Source organism: Cherax quadricarinatus, chromosome 27, assembly GCF_038502225.1.
Source record: "Cherax quadricarinatus isolate ZL_2023a chromosome 27, ASM3850222v1, whole genome shotgun sequence".
NCBI classification, from domain to species: Eukaryota; Metazoa; Arthropoda; class Malacostraca; order Decapoda; family Parastacidae; genus Cherax; species Cherax quadricarinatus.
Window position 1 is genome coordinate 29,142,905 of NC_091318.1, and position 21,378 is coordinate 29,164,282.

A 21,378-nucleotide genomic window follows, 5' to 3' on the forward strand; every position below is an offset into this window, starting at 1 on the left:
GAAGAAAGACAACTCATAGGAGAAAAAGGAAAGAGGAAAGGGGAAGAGGGAGAAGAAGAAAAAAGAAGGAATCAGGTTAGGTCACGAGTGTTCTGAAGTTTGGAGCATTTTACAATGTAGTGGGAGAGGAAGGAATCTACAGAGACAAAGCCAGGACTAAGATTCAACCAGATGGCGACTGTTAAAGTTAGAAGTAGGGAAGACAGTTTTAGCAGAAAACCAGTCAACAGGATGGTTGTGATCTCTGACGTGACAGAGGAGAGCATTGTTAGCGTCGGAAAGCCTAACACTATTTTTGTGCTCCCTAAGTCTGTCAGAAAGATCGACCAGTTTCTCCAAAGTATTGAAGAGGACAGGAGGAACAAGAAATAGAGTAGACACCAGGAGCATCTGTAGAGGGAGGAGAGGTATGAACGAGATTAGTGCGAAGAGTGTTAGTCTGGCGGAGAGTAAGTTTGATGTCAGAGGAATGGAGAGAGTTGTTGAGATTACAAAGACTGGAAATGTAGGGAAGGCAGAAAGTATTATTAATGCATTTCTGGTCTTTCTAATCTCAACAACTCTCTCCGCTCCTTAGACATCAAACTTACTTTCCGCCAGACTAACACTCTTCGCACTAATCTTGTTCATACCTCTCCTTCCTCTACAGATGCTCCTGGTGTCGACTCTATTTCTAGTTCCTCCTGTCCTCTTCAATACTTTGGAGAAGCTAATCGATCTCTTTCTGACAGACTTAGGGAGCACAAAAATACTGTAGTGTTAGGTTTGCCGACACTATAATGCTCTCTTCTGTCACGTCAGAGATCACAGCCATCCTATTGACTGGTCTACTGCTAAAACTGTTGCCATCTGGTTGAATTCTCCCTAATACACAACTTTCCTTGTATGAATCTTAGTCCTGGCTTCATCTCTGTAGATGCCTTCCTCTCCCACTACATTGTAAAATGCTCCAAACTTCAGAACTTTGTAAATGGTCCAAGTTGGACCGAAACGTCGTTGTAAGCTCCTCTCTTCTATGTGCGGGCTATTTGTGTATTGTTCCAGTCACAGTATTGTGCCTTTTTTTTGTTATTTATGCTTGTACATGTATTTGTAGTGTGCCCTAAGTGTAAGTAGAAGTAGCAAGACGTACCTGAAATCTTGCATGTTTAAGAGACAGAAAAAAAAAAAGACACCAGCAATCTTACCATTGTGTAAAACAATTACAGGATTCCATTTTACACTCACTTGGCAGGACGGTAGTACCTCCCTGGGCGGTTGCTGTCTACCAACCTACTATCTACAAGTATTATTAATGCATTATTAAAAAGATTTACTTCTATATGACAGCCCAACTTACTTTTTGCAATATCTTTGTAAGCTGATGTGGCAGGTACATCTGGTTCTTCAGTCAGAAAATTATGACCTAGGTCACATGCTTGGGCAACTCTTGGATCTAGAGGCAGTTGACCCAGTAGAGGAAGACCAGCATCAGTTGCTAGCTGCTTACCTCCTCCTGTAGTGGCTGGGAAGATAGCTGTCTCTGCCTAAAAAAAAAAAAAATTCTAGTATAGAACAGAGAAAATTGTTAGCAATACTGATATGCCTAAAAAGACTCCTACCAACATTATTAATTATTATTATTATTATTATTATTTCATTCACATAGTACTAAACCAATACAGGTCATTCAGTGCTGCTTTCTAACATATGAAATGCTTGGCAAACATCTCTTGCACCATATCCATAATATTTAATTATTTATACCATTTATTTACATTTACTGTATATCAATAAGCATTCCTCAATTACTTTAATCAATGTGAATCTGATATTGAAATGTACTTTGCTTATCACTTGCTAGTGATGTTTAGTCAACAATATTCTATATGATTTTTCCTTGTAGTACAGTTAATTACATTATTATTATTACTACGATTATAGTGAATTGCTAAACCATATGGATTATGCAGTATCAGGGGACTGGGAGGCAGTCATGCTTGATCTAAGGAGAGGCAAAGTACCTCCAATCCCTTGGATCAAGAGCCCTTCAACATCAAGGAACCCCCTATCACCACCATAAAGGATGGTACATGAAAAGACTGTCTCCACATACAGTCGTAAGTCAACTGAAGTGGCACTAAAAATCTTACCCTCTTCTGTATTCCTCTATATGCATTTCCATTACCATATACAAATTCAGATACAACCTTCTGTCCTTTTTTCTCTATGACAACACTACCATAAACAGCATTTTATATCTCTTTGTTTATAAATCCTAAGTCATACTATTCTCTGAACTTGCACAATATTTTTGCCAACCTTATTCTCATTTGTATCTCTGTCTTGTTTGAGGTGATTCATTTCTTTAGGGAGAAGCAAAGCACTGATTCAAGAGGCCTTCATATAAGGGTTCTCTTGATCTTTTCCTTTGTGTTAAGATGCAATTCATTCTATAATTATTGAAGCAAATGTCGGTGGGAGACGGCCGACCTGTTAAAAAAAAAAAAAAAAAAAAATCCCCAAATGTCTAATATATAAATTCCTTGAAATTAATTTTATTTCTCTTTTCCTTACCATTTGTGGTATAAACCACAGTATAGGTGGGGATTGAATCTTATTGTAGCCAGCTGACCCAGTGGCTAATGCATTGGTTTGGACTTTTATGATTCACTCACCACGGGTTCAATCCCCGCCTATACCGTGGTTTATTTGCAATCATGTCATTACAATTTCTGGAGTCATTTGTGGTATGCCTGTGGCTAGTTTTAAGTCTATATACTCACAAGAGCCTTTAACCTCTATTCTTGACACAGTGTTCTAAGAGCATTTATGACACTTGAGCCTTTTCAATGCTATGAGGTACAACATGAATAGGTGTTACAAGCAGAGTACGTATTTGTTTTTTGGTGCTTATAGTAAATTTTGATATATATTTTGTTTTAACATGTCAGCCGTCTCCCATCGAGGCAGGGTGACCCAAAAAGTGTGGTAACATTTTCTGCAATAATTTATAAACTGATTAAAACTGCCTTGTCTTGTATCGGTGTTACATCTCAGAATATTTTGTAAGTGAAATAGTAAATGAAGGTAGAAACCACACTTAGCAAATCATCTTAGTGAGCTGATGCACTTGTACTGTGTGACAGCTGGCGATCAAATCAATCACTGTAGCAGGTTGGTAGACAGCTACCACCCAGGGGATTACTACCATCCTGCCAAGTGAGTGTGAAATGCAAGCCTGTAATTGTTTTACATGATGGTAGGATTGCTGGTGTCTTTTGTCTGTCTCATAAATATGCAAGATTAGAGGTACGTCTTGCTACTTCTACTTACACTTAGGTGACACTACATGTACATGTACATCTTTATTTATACACACTCATCTGAGTTTTCTTTGATTTTATCTTAATAGTTCTTGGTCTTACTACTTTTCCTTTTATATCCATGGGGAAATGGAATAAGAATCTTTCCTCCATAAGCCATGCGTGTTGTAAAAGTCAACTAAAACTCTGGGAACAATGGGCTAGTAACTCCTTTTCCTGTAATAATTACTAAAAAGAATAAGAAGAAAATTGTCAAAGTGGGAAGTCTGAATGTGCGTGGATGTACAAATGATAAGAAAGAGGTGATTGTGGATGTTATGAATGAGAAGAAGCTGGATGTCCTGGCTTTAAGTGCAACAAAGCTGAAGGGGGTGGGAGAGTTTCAGTGGAGAGGAATAAATGGGATTGCATCAGGGGTTTCAAACAGAGTTAGAGCTAAAGAAAGAGTAGCAATAATGTTGAAGGATAAGTTATGGCAGGAAAAAGAGGGACTATAAATGTATTAATTCAAGGATTATGTGGAGTAAAATGAAGGTTGGATGTGAAAAGTGGGTTATAGTAAGCATATATGTACCTGGAGAAAAGAGAAGTGTAGAGGAGAGTGAGAGATTTTGGGAAATGTTGAGTGAATGCATGGGGAGTTATGAACCAAGTGTAAGAGTAATGGTGGTTGGGGATTTCAATGCAAAAGTAGGCAAAAATGTTGTGGAGGGAGTACATACGTCGAAAACAGTCAAAGGGTTAAGCAGTCTCGAGAATGACAATCCTGCTGATGATGTTGCTTCACACGTCTCTGACGTAGATGATTTTGGGGATGAAGTGGAACAAATCTTTTCTGACGACAATCCACCTTTTTGTTTGCACATAACTTCCAATGCAACCATAGGCCCTATAGTGCAAGCATCTGTTCATAATGCACTCGTTCATTTGTTCATGGACTCTGGTGCGCAAGTCAATATTATCAGGTCTACTTGTTTGCACAGAACTGCTAAATGCCTCAAATGATGTAGTGGAAGTTTTAGCAGTAAAGGTCGAGAACCAAAACCTAGTCATTGTGGTAGTCTACAAGCCTCCGGATGCAACATCCCAGCAATTCCAGGAACAGCTGTTAAAAATTGACCACTGTCTGGAAAATCTTCCAGCTCCTGCACCCAACATCTTGCTCCTGGGGGATTTCAACTTAAGGCACCTAAAATGGAGGAATATAGCAAATAATATTGTTGCAGTAATAACACCAGGAGGCAGCTCTGATGAAAACTCACACTCACGTGAGCTTTTAAATCTCTGCACAAAATTCAATTTAAACCAGTAAATAATAGAGCCTACTAGACTGGAGAATACACTAGACCTCATCTTCACTAACAATGATGATCTGATAAGAAATGTCACCATATCTCTCCAGGTAAACTCCAGGTAATATCAAAAACAATATACTCAGATCACAACATAACTGAGGTTCAGTCATGTATGCGCGGAGCCCCAGACCGACATAATGAGATTAGTCACGAGGGAGCATTCACCAAATTCAACTTCAATAACAAAAACATAAAGTGGGACCAAGTAAACCAAGTCCTAACCGATATAAGCTGGGAAGATATACTAAGCAACACAGACCCCAACTTATGCCTAGAACAGATTAACTCGGTGGCACTCGATGTATGCACAAGGCTTATTCCTCTAAGAAAAAGGAGGAGTAGATGTAAAATAGAAAGAGACAGGCGCTCCCTTTACAGGCGACGGAAAAGAATAACAGAGCGGCTAAAAGAGGTCAATATATCTGAAATGCGTAGGGAGACACTGGTCAGAGAAATAGCAAGCATCGAACTTAAGCTAAAAGAATCCTTTAGGAGTCAGGAATCGCGGGAAGAACTAAAAGCCATAAATGAAATCGAAAGAAACCCAAAGTATTTCTTCTCCTATGCCAAATCAAAATCGAGAACAACGTCCAGTATTGGGCCCCTACTTAAACAAGATGGGTCCTACACAGATGACAGCAAGGAAATGAGTGAGCTACTCAAGTCCCAATATGACTCAGTTTTTAGCAAGCCGCTAACCAGACTGAGAGTCGAAGATCAAAATGAATTTTTTATGAGAGAGCCACAAAATTTGATTAACACAAGCCTATCCGATGTTATCCTGACGCCAAATGACTTCGAACAGGCGATAAATGACATGCCCATGCACTCTGCCCCAGGGCCAGACTCATGGAACTCTGTGTTCATCAAGAACTGCAAGAAGCCCCTATCACGAGCCTTTTCCATCCTATGGAGAGGGAGCATGGACACGGGGGTCGTTCCACAGTTACTAAAAACAACAGACATAGCCCCACTCCACAAAGGGGGCAGTAAAGCAACAGCAAAGAACTACAGACCAATAGCACTAACATCCCATATCATAAAAATCTTTGAAAGGGTCCTAAGAAGCAAGATCACCACCCATCTAGAAACCCATCAGTTACACAACCCAGGGCAACATGGGTTTAGAACAGGTCGCTCCTGTCTGTCTCAACTATTGGATCACTACGACAAGGTCCTAAATGCACTAGAAGACAAAAAGAATGCAGATGTAATATATACAGACTTTGCAAAAGCCTTCGACAAGTGTGACCATGGCGTAATAGCGCACAAAATGCGTGCTAAAGGAATAACAGGAAAAGTCGGTCGATGGATCTATAATTTCCTCACTAACAGAACACAGAGAGTAGTCGTCAACAGAGTAAAGTCCGAGGCAGCTACGGTGAAAAGCTCTGTTCCACAAGGCACAGTACTCGCTCCCATCTTGTTCCTCATCCTCATATCCGACATAGACAAGGATGTCAGCCACAGCACCATGTCTTCCTTTGCAGATGACACCCGAATCTGCATGACAGAGTCTTCCATTGCAGACACTGCAAAGCTCCAGGCGGACATCAACCAAATCTTTCAGTGGGCTGCAGAAAACAATATGAAGTTCAACGATGAGAAATTTCAATTACTCAGATATGGTAAACATGAGGAAATTAAATCTTCATCAGAGTACAAAACAAATTCTGGCCACAAAATAGAGCGAAACACCAACGTCAAAGACCTGGGAGTGATCATGTCGGAGGATCTCACCTTCAAGGACCATAACATTGTATCAATCGCATCTGCTAGAAAAATGACAGAATGGATAATGAGAACCTTCAAAACTAGGGAGGCCAAGCCCATGATGACACTCTTCAGGTCACTTGTTCTATCTAGGCTGGAATATTGCTGCACACTAACAGCACCTTTCAAGGCAGGTGAAATTGCCGACCTAGAAAATGTACAGAGAACTTTCACGGCGCGCATAACGGAGATAAAACACCTCAATTATTGGGAGCGCTTGAGGTTCCTAAACCTGTATTCCCTGGAACGCAGGAGGGAGAGATACATGATTATATACACCTGGAAAATCCTAGAGGGACTAGTACCGAACTTGCACATGAAAATCACTCACTACGAAAGCAAAAGACTTGGCAGACGATGCACCATCCCCCCAATGAAAAGCAGGGGTGTCACTAGCACGTTAAGAGACCATACAATAAGTGTCAGGGGCCCGAGACTGTTCAACTGCCTCCCAGCACACATAAGGGGGATTACCAACAGACCCCTGGCAGTCTTCAAGCTGGCACTGGACAAGCACCTAAAGTCAGTTCCTGATCAGCAGGGCTGTGGCTCGTACGTTGGTTTGCGTGCAGCCAGCAGCAACAGCCTGGTTGATCAGGCTCTGATTCACCAGGAGGCCTGGTCACAGACCGGGCCGCGGGGGCGTTGACCCCCGGAACTCTCTCCAGGTAAACTCCAGGCTAGTTTGTTTAGGAATAAGCAGTAACGACATGTCCTTCTCGTAGAACCGACTCATGTGTCCTCCCTTAGTGGAGTAGCTGGTTCTCACCTGCGTGTCCGAGGTCGGACTTCCCTCACTTTCACTATCCAAGGTAGAGACTTCACTGCTTCCTTCTTTGTTGTCGACCAGATTACTTTCCCTGGTGACCTTCTACTGGGACTCGTACCATTTTGAGGTTACCAGCTTGGATCCAAGATCTGCCATACTGCCGCAGAGTACGACATTCGAATTAAGTCCTTACAGGCCAGTGCATTTTCCAGTAGCGTACCCAAGCGGTCAGGCACTGATGATCCTGTCACTCTTGTCTGTGTTCCTGCAACTTCAGACTTGCAAGATAGTGTCCAGTTACCTCAAGTGTCCGAGGACGCTCTGACTACCTTGAGTGATGAGCCTATCCCTGCAATGTCTGCTAGTTCAAGTAGTAGTTTCTCCACAGGGGACGCCTTGTCGGAAAACGATTACCTGCAACTAGTAATGCCATCTCTTGTTGATGTCACATGCCGTCTGCAGAAAGAGGTTTCTGTCGCAGCTAGTGCCCTCACTAGAGTGTCTGTTGTTGTTCCTAGTGTTCCAGATGGTGATAACGTCCTAGTTGACAGTGATTCTTGCAAAGTAAAAGGTCTATTTGTTGAACCATCCTTACATGTTGTAAGAGATAATAAGATCCATTTCTTCCTAGCTAACACTTCTGGTCACAGTGTTCGTCTCAGAGCAAATACCAATCTTGTTGACCTTGTTCACTATCCTTACCCTGTTTAGGTAGAGGATGAGTTGTCACCTGACCAGTGGGTCGGTGCTATTTCTACCGGGAAGACCTCATCCACTTCACTGGATCAATCTGTTCCACCAGTTGAGGAGAAAGACTTAGCTCCCACTGACTTCCCAGATGAAGTCAAGCGTTTGTTGACTCTGTTGAACAAACGTCGTAAAGCCATTGCCTTACCAGGTGAGAAGATGGGTTTAACGAACTTATTGTCCCATCGTATTCCACTTGAACCTGGTACTAGACCTATCTATATACCTGCGTACAGAATGCCTCATTCACAAGTTGCTGTCGCAGAAGAATTGATCAATCAAATGCTTGATGATGGAGTTATTGCACCTAGCAATTCACCTTGGAATGCGCCCTTGATCCTAGTACCTAAGAAGGATGGTACTTGGCGCCCAGTGATTGACTTTAGGAAGTTAAATGCGAAAACTATTCCAGATAGCTTCCCACTCCCTGTACTGGGTGATCTTTTACGTAACATCGGAGATAAAGTCTTTTCAACCCTGGACTTGTTACAAGGGTTTTGGCAAGTCCCTCTTCACGAGGACAGCCAAGAGCTAACTGCGTTCTCCACTCCTACAAGTCATTATCACTTCCTCCGTATGGCGTTTGGATTATGATCCTCCCCTATCACGTTCTCAAGGCTCATGACTAATATCTTTAGAGGTCTCATAGGTAATGCACTTATGGTGTACTTAGATGACGTAATCGTCATGTCTAAAGACGTGGATACACACTTGAAAAGACTTGATGTAGTACTTGGTAAGCTTGAAGAAGCCAATTTAAAGATCAAACTGTCTAAATGTCAATTTTTCAGATCAGAAATTAAGTTTCTTGGTCAGGTAGTCACTCCTAGAGGGGTTACAACTGGCCACAGTAAAGTAACTGCAGTACTAAATTTTCCAACTCCCAAAACTGCTGATGCCGTAAGATCCTTTGTGGGCTTAGCAGGTTTTTATAGATCTTTCATTGCCAATTTTTCTTCCATAGCTGCTCCTCTAAAGTTGCTTAAGAAAGATGCTCCTTTTGTTTGGACCTTCCGTCAAGAAAGAGCATTCCAAACTCTAAAAGAAAAGCTAACATCTGCTCCAATTTTGAAATTTCCAGATTTTTCTAAGCCTTTCTATCTGACAACTGATGCTAGTTCTATTGGCATAGGTGCCGTACTAGCTCAGAAGACTGATGCCAAGTACAACGCAGTTGCATTTGCTAGCCGAGTCCTTATGAAGGCTGAATGCAATTATACAGTAACTGAGCAAGAAGCTTTAGCAATAGCATGGTCTTTAAAGCACTTCCGAGACATTATTTATCAGTACTCTGTTCATGTTTTGACAGACCACGCTCCACTGATACCTTTATTCCAGAACAAACAACCTACTGGAAGGTTAGCCAGATGGACCTTGACTATCCAAGAGTTCAATCCCACCTTTGAACACTTACCTGGCAAGTCAAATGTAGTCGCAGATGCTTTATCGCGACATGTTAGTATAGTAACTGCAGACCCTCCATTTAGTGCTGAGGATGTAAAGAATGCTCAACGAACAGATCCCATGTGGTCTGGTGTGATTCGATTCCTGCTCCAGGAAGATCTTATTCTGACTGTGAAGCCACCAGCACCCATCAGTGACTTTGTCATGAACCAAAAATTACTGTATCGAACAGCCGAGTTGGGTACTCCTAGCAGAAGAGTATACCAGTTAGTAATTCCACAGTTACTAGTGAATGTAGCCTTACAGCTAGTTCACGATGTACCAGGTGTTGCGCACCCTGGTATGGATTGTTCAATAAAACAAGCCAGATTGAAATACTTTTGCCCTCGTATGGCAACTGATATTTCTGAGTATGTTAAGAAATGTAGTGTCTGCATGCAACATAAAGGTAATGCTAATGGCCCTAATCCAATCCAAGTGTATCCAACTACTAGCGAACCGTGGGAAAGAGTTGCGCTAGATCTGTTAACTAATTTCCAATGTTCCCTCCAGGGCAACAAACATCTATGTGTTATGGTAGACCATTTCACCAGATATTGTGAGTTAGTTCCTATTGCAGATAAGACTGCCGAGACAGTAGCTAAAGCGTTTAAAGAACGCATTATCTGCAGGCATACCACCCCTAAGTCTCTAGTAACAGATAATGGAGGTGAATTCTGTAATGAGATTCTTGAAAATTTGTGTACCTTGTACAAGATCTCTAAATCCACCATTGTTCCTCATCATCCTGCCAGCAATGGGTTAGCGGAACATACCAATAAGAAAGTACTTGATGTCTTGAGAGCCACTGTCAATCCCAACAGTGAAACTTGGGATGAAGTTATACCTGATGTGCAGTGTGCTATAAATTCTGCTTACAATGTTTCTATAGGTGACACTCCACATTATGCACTGTATGGTGTAGATAAACGTTTGCCTTATGAGTTGCTATATTCTAATCCGAAACCAAATTACAACCCTGATGATTTCATAGCACCTCGTACCAGCTTAGCTCAAAGTGTTTTTAGAAGAATCCATGAAACACTTCATAAATCAACAGCAGAATTTACAAGAGTCGCTAACACTCGAGCAAAGCCGTCCAAAATCAAAGTAGGTTCGAGAGTTATGCTGACTAACTTTAACAAAACGTCTGCAATGCCAAAGCTTGATCAAAAGTTTGTTGGTCCTTATCGAGTAGTTGAACATATCACTGGCAATAAGTATAAGGTTAGAGAAATTAGTACTGGTCAGTATAAAGAATCGCATTTAGATCATATGAAGTTAGTAGGTGATGATAATGATGTTCCAACCCAGACTAATGTGACAGACTCTGACAATCCTCCTGATCCTGTACTCTCTACCTCTGATACTCAGTCAGACGATCAACCTGAATGTCGTTATTCCCTACATACACGACAGGTATTGAGAAATCCTCAAGTATCATTTGTTACTACCAATTCAGATTTGCCTCAAATACAGCATGAGTTATTTCTAGTTCTTGTTCTTGTTTATTTCCTCTTATCTCCACTGGGAAGTGGAACAGAATTCTTCCTCCGTAAGCCATGCGTGTTGTAAGAGGCGACTAAAATGCAGGGAGCAAGGGGCTAGTAACCTCTTCTCCTGCATAAATTACTAAATTTAAAAAGAGAAACTTTTGTTTTTCTTTTTGGGCCACACTGCCTCGGTGGGATACAGCCGGTGTGTTGAAAGAAAGTTTACTGAGTATACCAGGAAGTGTACAGTAGGGCTATAATTGAAAGAATTAGAGGTAAGACAGAATGTAGGACTGCGGATGATCAAGGAGGTTTCAAAGTGGGTAGGGGATGTGTAGATCAAGTGTTTACATTGAAGCATATATGTGAACAGTATTTAGATAAAGGCAGGGAAGTTTTTATTGCATTTATGGATTTAGAAAAGGCATATGGATAGGGGAGCAATGTGGCAGATGTTGCAAGTACAGTGGACCCTCGACCAACGATGGCATCGATTAACGATAAATCTGACTAGCGATACATTTTAACGCAAAAATTTTGCCTCGACTAGCGCTTAAAAACCCGACCAGCGCTATTCGTTCCGTACCATACGCGTCCACTTTGGCCTGAGCACGCCTCACTTGTCCCTTTGGTGCCAGTGTTTACAAGCCAGCCAGCCAGCCACTGCGGTCGCTTCCAAACATACAACTGGAACATTTCATATTATCACAGCCTTTTTAGTGATTGCACCTGCAAAATAAGTCACCATGGGCCCCAAGAAAGCTTCTAGTGCCAACCCTACAGCAAAAAGGGTGAGAATTACTATGGAGATGAAGAAAGAGATCATTGATAAATATGAAAGTGGAGTGCGTATCTCTGAGCTGGTCAGGGTGTATAATAAACCCCAATCAACCATCGCTACTATTGTGGGCAAGAAAACGGCAATCAAGGAAGCTGTTCTTGCCAAAGGTGCAACTATGTTTTCAAAACTGAGATCGCAAGTGATAGAAGATGTTGAGAGACTTTTATTGGTGTGGATAAACGAGAAACAGATAGCAAGAGACAGCATCTCTCAAGCGATCATATGTGAAAAGGCTAGGAAGTTGCATGACGATTTAATTAGAAAAATGCCAGCAACTAGTGATGTGAGTGAATTTAAGGCCAGCAAAGGTTGGTTTGAGAGATTTAAGAAGCGTAGTGGCATTCATAGTGTGATAAGGCATGGTGAGGCTGCCAGTTTGGACCACAAATCGGCTGAAAAATATGTGCAGGACTTCAAGGAGTACATAGACAGTGAAGGACTGAAACCTGAACAAGTGTTTAATTGTGACGAAACAGGCCTGTTTTGGAAGAAAATGCCAAGCAGGACGTACATTACTCAGGAGGAAAAGGCACTCCCAGGACATAAGCCTATGAAAGACAGGTTTACTCTGTTGATGTGTGCCAATGCTAGTGGTGATTGCAAAGTGAAGCCTTTATTGGTGTATCACTCTGAAACTCCCAGAGTGTTCAGGAAAAACAATGTCCTCAAGGCTAATTTGTGTGTGCTGTGGAGGGCAAACAGTAAGGCATGGGTCACTAGGGACTTTTTCTATGACTGGTTACATCATGCATTTGCCCCCAATGTGAGAAATTACCTAATTGAAAAGAAATTAGACCTTAAGTGCCTCCTGGTATTAGACAATGCTCCTGGTCATCCTTCAGACTTGGCAGAGCGACTTTCTAGGGACATGAGCTTCATTAAGGTGAAGTTTTTGCCTCCTAATACCACTCCTCTCCTGCAGCCCATGGACCAGCAGGTTATTTCCAACTTCAAGAAACTGTACACAAAAGCTATGTTTGAAAGGTGCTTTGTAGTGACCTCAGAAACTCAACTGACTCTAAGAGAGTTTTGGAAAGATCATTTTACCATCCTCAATTGTGTAAACATTATAGGTAAGGCTTGGGAGGAAGTGACTAAGATGACATTGAACTCTGCTTGGAAAAAACTGTGGCCAGAATGTGTAGACAAAAGGGATTTTGAAGGGTTTGAGGTTAACCCTGAGAATCCTATGCCAGTTGAGGAATCCATTGTGGCATTGGGGAAGTCCTTGGGGTTGGAGGTTAGTGGGGAGGATGTGGAAGAGTTGGTGGTGGAGGACAGTGAAGAACTAACCACTGTTGAGCTGCTAGATCATCTTGAACAGCAAGAGGGCACACCTGAGGAAACTGCTTCGGAGGAGGGGAGAGAGAAATTGAAGAAGTTGCCTACTTCTAAGATAAAGGAAATGTGTGCAAAGTGGCTTGAAGTGCAAACCTTTTTTGATGAAAATCACCCTGACACAGCTACTGCAAGCCGTGCTGGTGACTATTACACTGACACTGTTGTGAACCACTTTAGGAAAGTCATAAAGGAACGAGAGGTACAGGCCTCTATGGACAGATATGTTGTGCGACAGAAGTCCAGTGACTCTGAAGCTGGTCCTAGTGGCATTAAAAGAACAAGGGAAGTAACCCCAGAAAAAGACTTGCTGCCTCAAGTGCTAATGGAAGGGGATTCCCCTTCTAAACACTAACACCTCTCCCCTCCTCCCATCCCATCAATCATCACCAGATCTTCAATAAAGGTAAGTGTCATGTAACTGTGCATGTAATCTTCAGTTTGTGTGTATTAAAATTAATATTTCATGTGGTAAAAAAATTTTTTGTCAATACTTTAGGGTGTCTTGCACGGATTAATTTGATTTCCATTATTTCTTATGGGGAAAATTATTTTTTTTTTTTTATTTTATTTAAAATTTGAGCACACATACAGAGGTACAAAAAATACAGATAAGAGCAGCATGCCAAAGCCACTTATACTATGCATAGCATTACGGGCTGGCTTAAAATTAACTTAAGATTAACTAAGCAATGATGAAATCAGTGATAAAACTTTAATGTATTACAAAGACAGGTCATATGGTTGTATGCATTGTTGTACATTCAGTAGAATGGAGTATTCTGTTAGGTAGTGTATTTAAAAAATAATAAAGTTAGATTGGGTTTTAGGTTTAACATTTATGTGATATAATTGTGAGAAACATTTAAGATATACAATTTATAAGGTTCAGTTATTCAGTATTTATTTGGTTTTGGGTGAGTAAGTGATCTTTGAGAAGAGACTTGAATTTATAAACAGGTAGTGTTTCTTTTATATTTACAGGTAATGAATTCCAGATTTTAGGGCCTTTTATGTGCATTGAGTTTTTGCATAGTGTGAGATGGACACGAGGAACATCAAAGAGTGATCTGTGCCTTGTGTTATGGTCATGTGTTCTGTTGAGGTTGGCAAGGAGATGTTTGAGGGGAGGGTTAATATCAGAGTTAAGTGTTCTATGTATGTAATAGGTGCAGTAATAAGTATGGATGTTTTGTATGGTGAGTAGGTTTAGTGTATTGAATATTGGTGGAGTGTGCTGCCTATAGTGAGAATTTGTTATCATTCTAACTGCAGCCTTTTGTTGGGTAATTAGTGGTCTGAGATGGTTACTTGTTGTTGAGCCCCATGCACAAATTCCATAGATGAGATAGGGGTAAATAAGAGAGTGATATAGGGCCAGGAGGGCTGACTGTGGAACATAGTACCGTATCTTCGATAGTATGCCTACAGTCTTGGAAATTTTCTTAGAAATTTGTTGTATATGTGTATGAAATTTGAGTCTATTATCAAGGTGGATTCCTAAGAATTTTCCCTCTGTTAGCTTTGTGATAGGTGATCCGTTTATCATTATGTTAAGAGGGACATCTGTAGCTCTGTTACCAAACTGAATGAAGTAGGTTTTGTCAATGTTTAGTGTAAGTTTGTTAGTCCTCATCCAGGTAGATATTTTCTGTAATTCGGTATTTACAGTATTGGCTAGCGTGACTGGGCTCGGGTGGGAGAAGACGTATGTAGTGTCATCTGCAAATAGTGTGGGTTTGAGTAATTGCGAAGCATTTGGTAGGTCATTTATGTATAGGAGAAAGAGAAGAGGGCCAAGGACACTTCCCTGTGGGACACCAACTGTAATTGGTTGTGCAGAAGAGTTTGACTAACGATAATTCTGACTAACGATGAGCTCTCAGGAACGGATTAATATCGCTGGTTGAGGGTCCACTGTATATGGAATAGGTGGTAAGTTACTAAATGCTGTAAAGAGTTTTTATGAGGATAGTGAGGCTCAGGTTAGGGTGTGTAGAAGAGAGGGAGACTACTTCCCAGTAAAAGTAGGTCTTAGACAGGGATGTGTAATGTCACCATGGTTGTTTGATATATTTATAGATGGGGTTGTAAAAGAAGTAAATGCTAGGGTGTTCAGGAGAGGGGTGGGATTAAATTATGGGGAATCAAATACAAAATGGGAATTGACACAGTTACTTTTTGCTGATGATACTGTGCTTATGGGAGATTCTAAAGAAAAATTGCAAAGGTTAGTGGATGAGTTTGGGAGTGTGTGTAAAGGTAGAAAGTTGAAAGTGAACACAGAAAAGAGTAAGGTGATGAGGGTATCAAATGATTTAGATAAAGAAAAATTGGATATCAAATGGGGAGGAGGAGTATGGAAGAAGTGAATGTTTTCAGATACTTCGGAGTTGACGTGTCGGCGAATGGATTTATGAAGGATGAGGTTAATCACAGAATTGATGAGGGAAAAAAGGTGAGTGGCGCATTGAGGTATATGTGGAGACAAAAAATGTTATCTATGAGGCAAAGAAGGGAATGTATGAAAGTATAGTAGTACCAACACTCTTATATGGGTGTGAAGCTTGGGCTCTGAATGCAGCAGCGAGAAGGCAATTGGAGGCAGTGGAAATGTCCTGTCTAAGGGCAATGTGTGGTGTAAATATTATGTAGAAAATTCGGAGTGTGGAAATTAGGAAAAGGTGTGGCGTTAAAAAAAGTATTAGTCAGAGGGCTGAAGAGGGGTTTTTGAGGTGGTTTAGTCATTTAGAGAGAATGGATCAAAGTAGAATGACATGGAGAGCGTATAAATATGTAGGGGAAGGAAGGCGGGGTAGGGGTCGTCCTCAAAAAGGTTGGAAGGAAGGGGTAAGGGAGGTTTTGTCGGCGAGGGGCTTGGACTTCCAGCAGGCGTGCATGAGTGTGTTCAATAGGAGTGAATGAAGACGAATGGTATTTGGGACCTGATGATCTGTTGGAGTGCGAGCAGGGTAATATTTAGTGAAGGGATTCAGGGAAACCGGTTATTTTTATATAGCCAGACTTGAGTCCTGGAAATGGGAAGTACAATGCCTGCACTCTAAAGGAGGGGTTTCGGGATATTAGCAGTTTGGAGGGATATGTTGTGTATCTTTATATGTATATGCTTCTAAACTGTTGTGTTCTGAGCACCTCTGTAAAAACAGTGATTATGTGTGAGGTGAAAGTGTTGAATGATGATGAAAGTATTTTCTTTTTTGAGGATTTTCTTTCTGTTTGGGTCACCCTGCCTCAGTGGGAGACGGCCGACTTGTTAAAAAAAAAAAAGTACATGAAAACACAGGGTGAGGATCTGCCCTACTTTATCAACCTTATTTTTTTTGGAAAAGGAGGTACAGATAATACACCTTGTTAACTATTATTAATGGTGAAACTAGATACAGCACTGCATTATATGATGTAAACTCAGTCAGTATTGGCAATGTCTTGCACTTTATTTTTAATCTGTAATCTTATTCTTTCTGTCTGCTTAGCTATCTCTTATTCAACATATAGCTAGCTAGATAATTCTATAAAAAATTATATTACCTTGCACTTGGGGCACACAAATGTAGTCATGTTCTCCACAATACCAATAATTGGAATGTTGACTTTCTTGCAAAAGGTGATTTCCTTACGAACATCAAGTAATGCAATCTCCTGGTGGCAAGATACAATAATATAATGTAGAAATTTTGTTTGAAAACTGACAAGTAATCACAGCAATACTGTAATAAGTTGTATTAATAAAGGATAATTCAGAGATGATTATACTTGAGCCACCCTATTGGGGATAGTTAAAAAAAAAACAGATAACTTTATTTCCTGAGAAGATATATTAGCTACAGTAGTAGGTTAATAGTGCATATTTCCTACAAGGAAAAGTGCAAAGTTATGCATAACATTTTAGGCAAGTCTTAAGCTAGGATCAATACTAACAATATAAAAATAAAAAATATATATTCAACACCTATATATAAATATTTTACACACTAAATATATAAGAATACATTATGCTCGATGGAGCAAAATAGGTGATTTGGAGGGTGTATAAATCTGTAGTGGAGCGTAAGAGGGGTTGGGGTCGTCCTACAAAAGGATGGCGATTTTGTGTGCAAGGGCCTTGAGGCATGAGTGAGTGTGTCAAGACAGGAAGGAAGGAATGAATGGAGATAAATGTATTTCGGGACCCGATGAGCAAGCAGGGTAATATTTTGTGAAGGGATTCAGAGAAACCAGCTAGCCAGACTTGAATCCTGGAGGTGGGAAGTACAATGCCTGCACTTTAAAGGAGGGGTTTGGGATATTGGATGTTTGGAGTGACATCAAAATTGTCATACATGGGCACCTCTGCAAACACAGTGATTATGTGAATGGTGAAAGTGTATCTTTCATTTTTGGGGTCACCCTGCCTTGGTGGGAGACAGCCAATGTGTTGGGAAAAAAAAAAAAAGCAAAATACTGCACTGTAGTAGAAATTTTAGCATAGACTGAGCATTTAACTTAAGGCATTAATTTAAGATTAAATGTTAAAGTGAAACTTTACTTAAAATAGGGAAGTGTAAGGATGCTATAATGGTTTGACTATTTAATAGTCTAAGTCAGGCTGAAATGTTGTCATAGTTTTGTTCTTAAAGAATGAGTTTATTTGTTATCATCCAGGTGTAGGTTATTTTTATCTGTCACAGCATAATAAGAATACTGTACTAGCTTAGATGCTAGGTGACATTTCATAACTCAATGATACAGAAGAGAAAGAGAAGTAAGCTTCGGACACCTTGGGGGCAACTGAAGCTGAGGCAGCTAATTAAGATTTAACCCTTGGACAGTCAGGACCCCCAAAATTAAGTGCTGACAGTGTCAGGATTTAAAAAAAAAATCTGAAATGGCAAGAGAATCTTTTTCTGAAGGCAATGACACAAAAAATATGAAATTAGATGTAAAACTTACAGAACTACATAGGAACAAACTTGACAGTCTCGGTGCAATTTATGCAACAGCAATTCTGCCCATTTTGAGTCCTATTTTAAGCATATGTCATTGCTCATTTCAATCAAATTCTTAGCAGTTTCATTAGTATGCCTTCCATTATATCAAACAGGCACAAGAAACCACCCATTCAACTATCAGAACTACCCTATAAAGTACACAGAAGTTGGTAATTTGGCCAATTTTATAAAAAAAATTCAACAAATTCCAATTTAAAAACAGAATCCAAAATTAATACTGTATAATTCCATCAATTAAAGCAACCCGTCCTCTGTTCATTAGTCGTATTCCCTCAATTTTGAATCTACCATAACAAAAAATTTAAGTTCAGTAGTCGGATAAAACACAATCTGTTGATACATTTTAGAAAATTGTGGCATATTTTCAGTATACACGCCATAAAAATAGGCTTACATGGTGGAGTACATGCAGGTTCTATTATGTTGGTCCAGAAATGAACTAGAACTGAGGATGATGTCTCAGTAATTTTTGTGGGTTTGGAGATAAAAAAAAAAATGAATACATAATATTATGCAATTAAAGCAAAAAAAGCTTTAGAAATATGGCCAAAATTAAGAATGAAAATATTTTGGACAACCTGTGGTGTTGTAACAATAACAGCAGCTACAGAAGGAGCAGAAGAAAGGTACTGGACAATGCTTAAGTGTTCATCACTAGTCCCCGGTGGTGTATCCACAATGAGGTAGTCCAGAGATCCCCAGTTAACATCACGCAGGAACTGCTTGATCATCCCTAGCATGGAGCAAGTAATGGCATAAATAATTGGAAATGAGCTACTCTTTATGAAAAATAATTACAGTAAAAGTATTTGAGAAATAAAATAGAATTATAGTACAGTACTATAGAGTATAAAAAACATTCCCAAAAATAAAGTGATACTGTACTTTAAAGTAATACTATACTATAACCTTCTTATTCAATATTCAGATCTGTCCAAAATTTGGAAAATAAATTTTAAATTAGAAGAGGTATCCAGAAATCCTAAAATTTGCATCTGTAACAGGAAAAATTCTTATTTCTAACATTTTGGACAATTTTTCTTAAATAATGAATTCACAATGATCTCAAAGTAAGGTTTTACAGAATAAGAGGGAAAAATAATAAATTCAATTTTGATTTTGGAAAATTTGGGTAATTTTTTCAGAAGGAATAGGAAGGTGAACTGAGAAGATTGTGGCGATACTAACAGGAAGCCAACAACACCCACATCTGAACACTTTGAATTTTACTCTGTAGCCTTAGGTGGGTGATCATTCAAAAATAATATATAAAAAGCAAAATGAAAGTGAATATTCCAGGATTTCATTCCCACTGCTTATTATTTTAGTGTCATCAATTATAAAATCAACACTTCCTATTACATTTAAATCTTTCATCTAAATTACCATCTACCTGGTATTAAGCAGAGTGAATAAGACTAATGCTAAATTAAAAAAATTAAAAAAGTTCATACCATTTTTTTTTGGTCCTCTCCAAATGACAGCATCATCTGCACTGTTTAAGAGGAACCCTATTGACATCACTGCAAGATTTTCTGCAACATACTGGGAGGGAGGGAGAAAGTTTGTATTTATTAAAACCTTAAAATATTAATGAAATGGTGTACTGTACATAATCTATGAACAAAACAAATGTGTAATAAATGAACAAATACACATACAAAAAATCAAATTGGAGTACACAGCACCAACTAGTATGAGTGTGGAAATTAGGAGAAGGTGTGGCATTAATAAAAGTATTAGTCAGAGGGCTGAAGAGGGGTTGTTGAGGTGGTTTGGTCATTTAGAGAGAATGGATCAAAGTAGAATGACATGGAGAGCATATAAATCTGTAGGGGAAGGAAGGCAGGATAGGGGTCGTCCTCGAAAAGGTTGGAAGGAAGGGGTAAGGGAGGTTTTGTGGGCGAGGGGCTTGGACTTCCAGCAGGCATGCATGAGCGTGTTAGATAGGAGTGAATGGAGACGAATTGTATTTGGGACCTGACAATCTGTTGGAGTGTGAGCAGGGTAATATTTAGTGAAGGGATTCAGGGAAACCGGTTATTTTTATACAGTCGGACTTGAGTCCTGGAAATGGGAAGTACAGTGCCTGCACTCTAAAGGAGGGGTTCGGGATATTAGCAGTTTGGAGGGATATGTTGTGTCTCTTTATATGTATATGTTTCTAAACTGTTGTGTTCTAGCACCTCTGCAAAAACAGTGATTATGTGTGAGTGAGGTGAAAGTGTTGAATGATGATGAAAGTATTTTCTTTTTGGGGATTTTTTCTTTCTTTTTGGGTCACCCTGTTTATACATATATATATATATATATATATATATATATATATATATATATATATATATATATATATATATATATATATATATATATATATATATACACCCTACAATTGGATAGAATTAAATTATTTATATTCAATATTTCAATTATAATAATAATAATAATTTGTAAAGTGGTAGTGTTATGTACTTACAATGGGTGACCAGCCTGCACCAGAGGAATGAACCTTCTCATCCTCAGCACCCAGTACTCTGGGCTGAGACGGACCACATATGTCAATATCTAGGATTCCAACCTGTGGAGAATTAAACTTACTGAATCACAGCACCTGTACAAAATGTCTTTAAAGGTAGTTAAAAAAATAAAAAAAAGCCACTAAAACTAATCCCACCACTACCTACAAAAACACAATCGAAAACAAGACAACAATACTTTCACCATCATGCAGCCAGCAGCAACAGCCTGGTTGATCAGGCTCTGATCCACCAGGAGGCCTGGTCACAGACCGGGCCGCGGGGGCGTTGACCCCCGGAACTCTCTCCAGGTAAACTCCAGGTAAATAATAACAATAAAATGCACGTCACGAATGCCACCGCTATCGCCAGCTCTGCTTCCACTATCAATAACATTAATAATACCCCAACAGCAAGAGAGAGCCACTGAGATGCTATGCATTCAAGTGGCTTTGGCATGCTGCATTTAACTGTATTCTTTTGTACTTCTCTGTATCATGTTCAAATAAATAAATAAATAAATAAACACCATCAACAACTAGATACTGCCACAGGATCATACATGACCACTGATATACCTTTGATCAGTTTATAAATTTTCTTTTTTATGCCTAAGGCCCGGCTTTGGGCCAGGCTTCCCTGGTTAACCAGGCTGTTAATGCTGGTGGACCCCTAGCCTACATATCCATTACAGCTTGAGTGATCTGGAACCTGATGAAGATACTTGTCCAGTTTCTCCTTGAAAACTTTTATACTTGTCGCAGCAGTTTCTGGTATCTTCTGGGGGGC

General features: G+C 39.8%; 1 protein-coding gene across 1 annotated transcript in view; it reads right to left on the reverse strand.

Annotated features, from left to right (window-relative positions):
* Positions 1 to 21,378, reverse strand: part of Nubp1 (NUBP iron-sulfur cluster assembly factor 1) — a 49,863-nt gene that overhangs the window by 5,209 nt on the left and 23,276 nt on the right. Inside the window, exons 4-8 of the mRNA XM_053779997.2 lie at positions 20,550 to 20,651; positions 19,528 to 19,618; positions 18,652 to 18,806; positions 16,614 to 16,724; positions 1,340 to 1,526 (exon numbers count right to left, since the gene is read on the reverse strand). Of these exons, the coding sequence (XP_053635972.1) occupies positions 1,340 to 1,526; positions 16,614 to 16,724; positions 18,652 to 18,806; positions 19,528 to 19,618; positions 20,550 to 20,651 (646 nt within the window). The remainder of the gene's footprint in view (positions 1 to 1,339; positions 1,527 to 16,613; positions 16,725 to 18,651; positions 18,807 to 19,527; positions 19,619 to 20,549; positions 20,652 to 21,378) is intronic.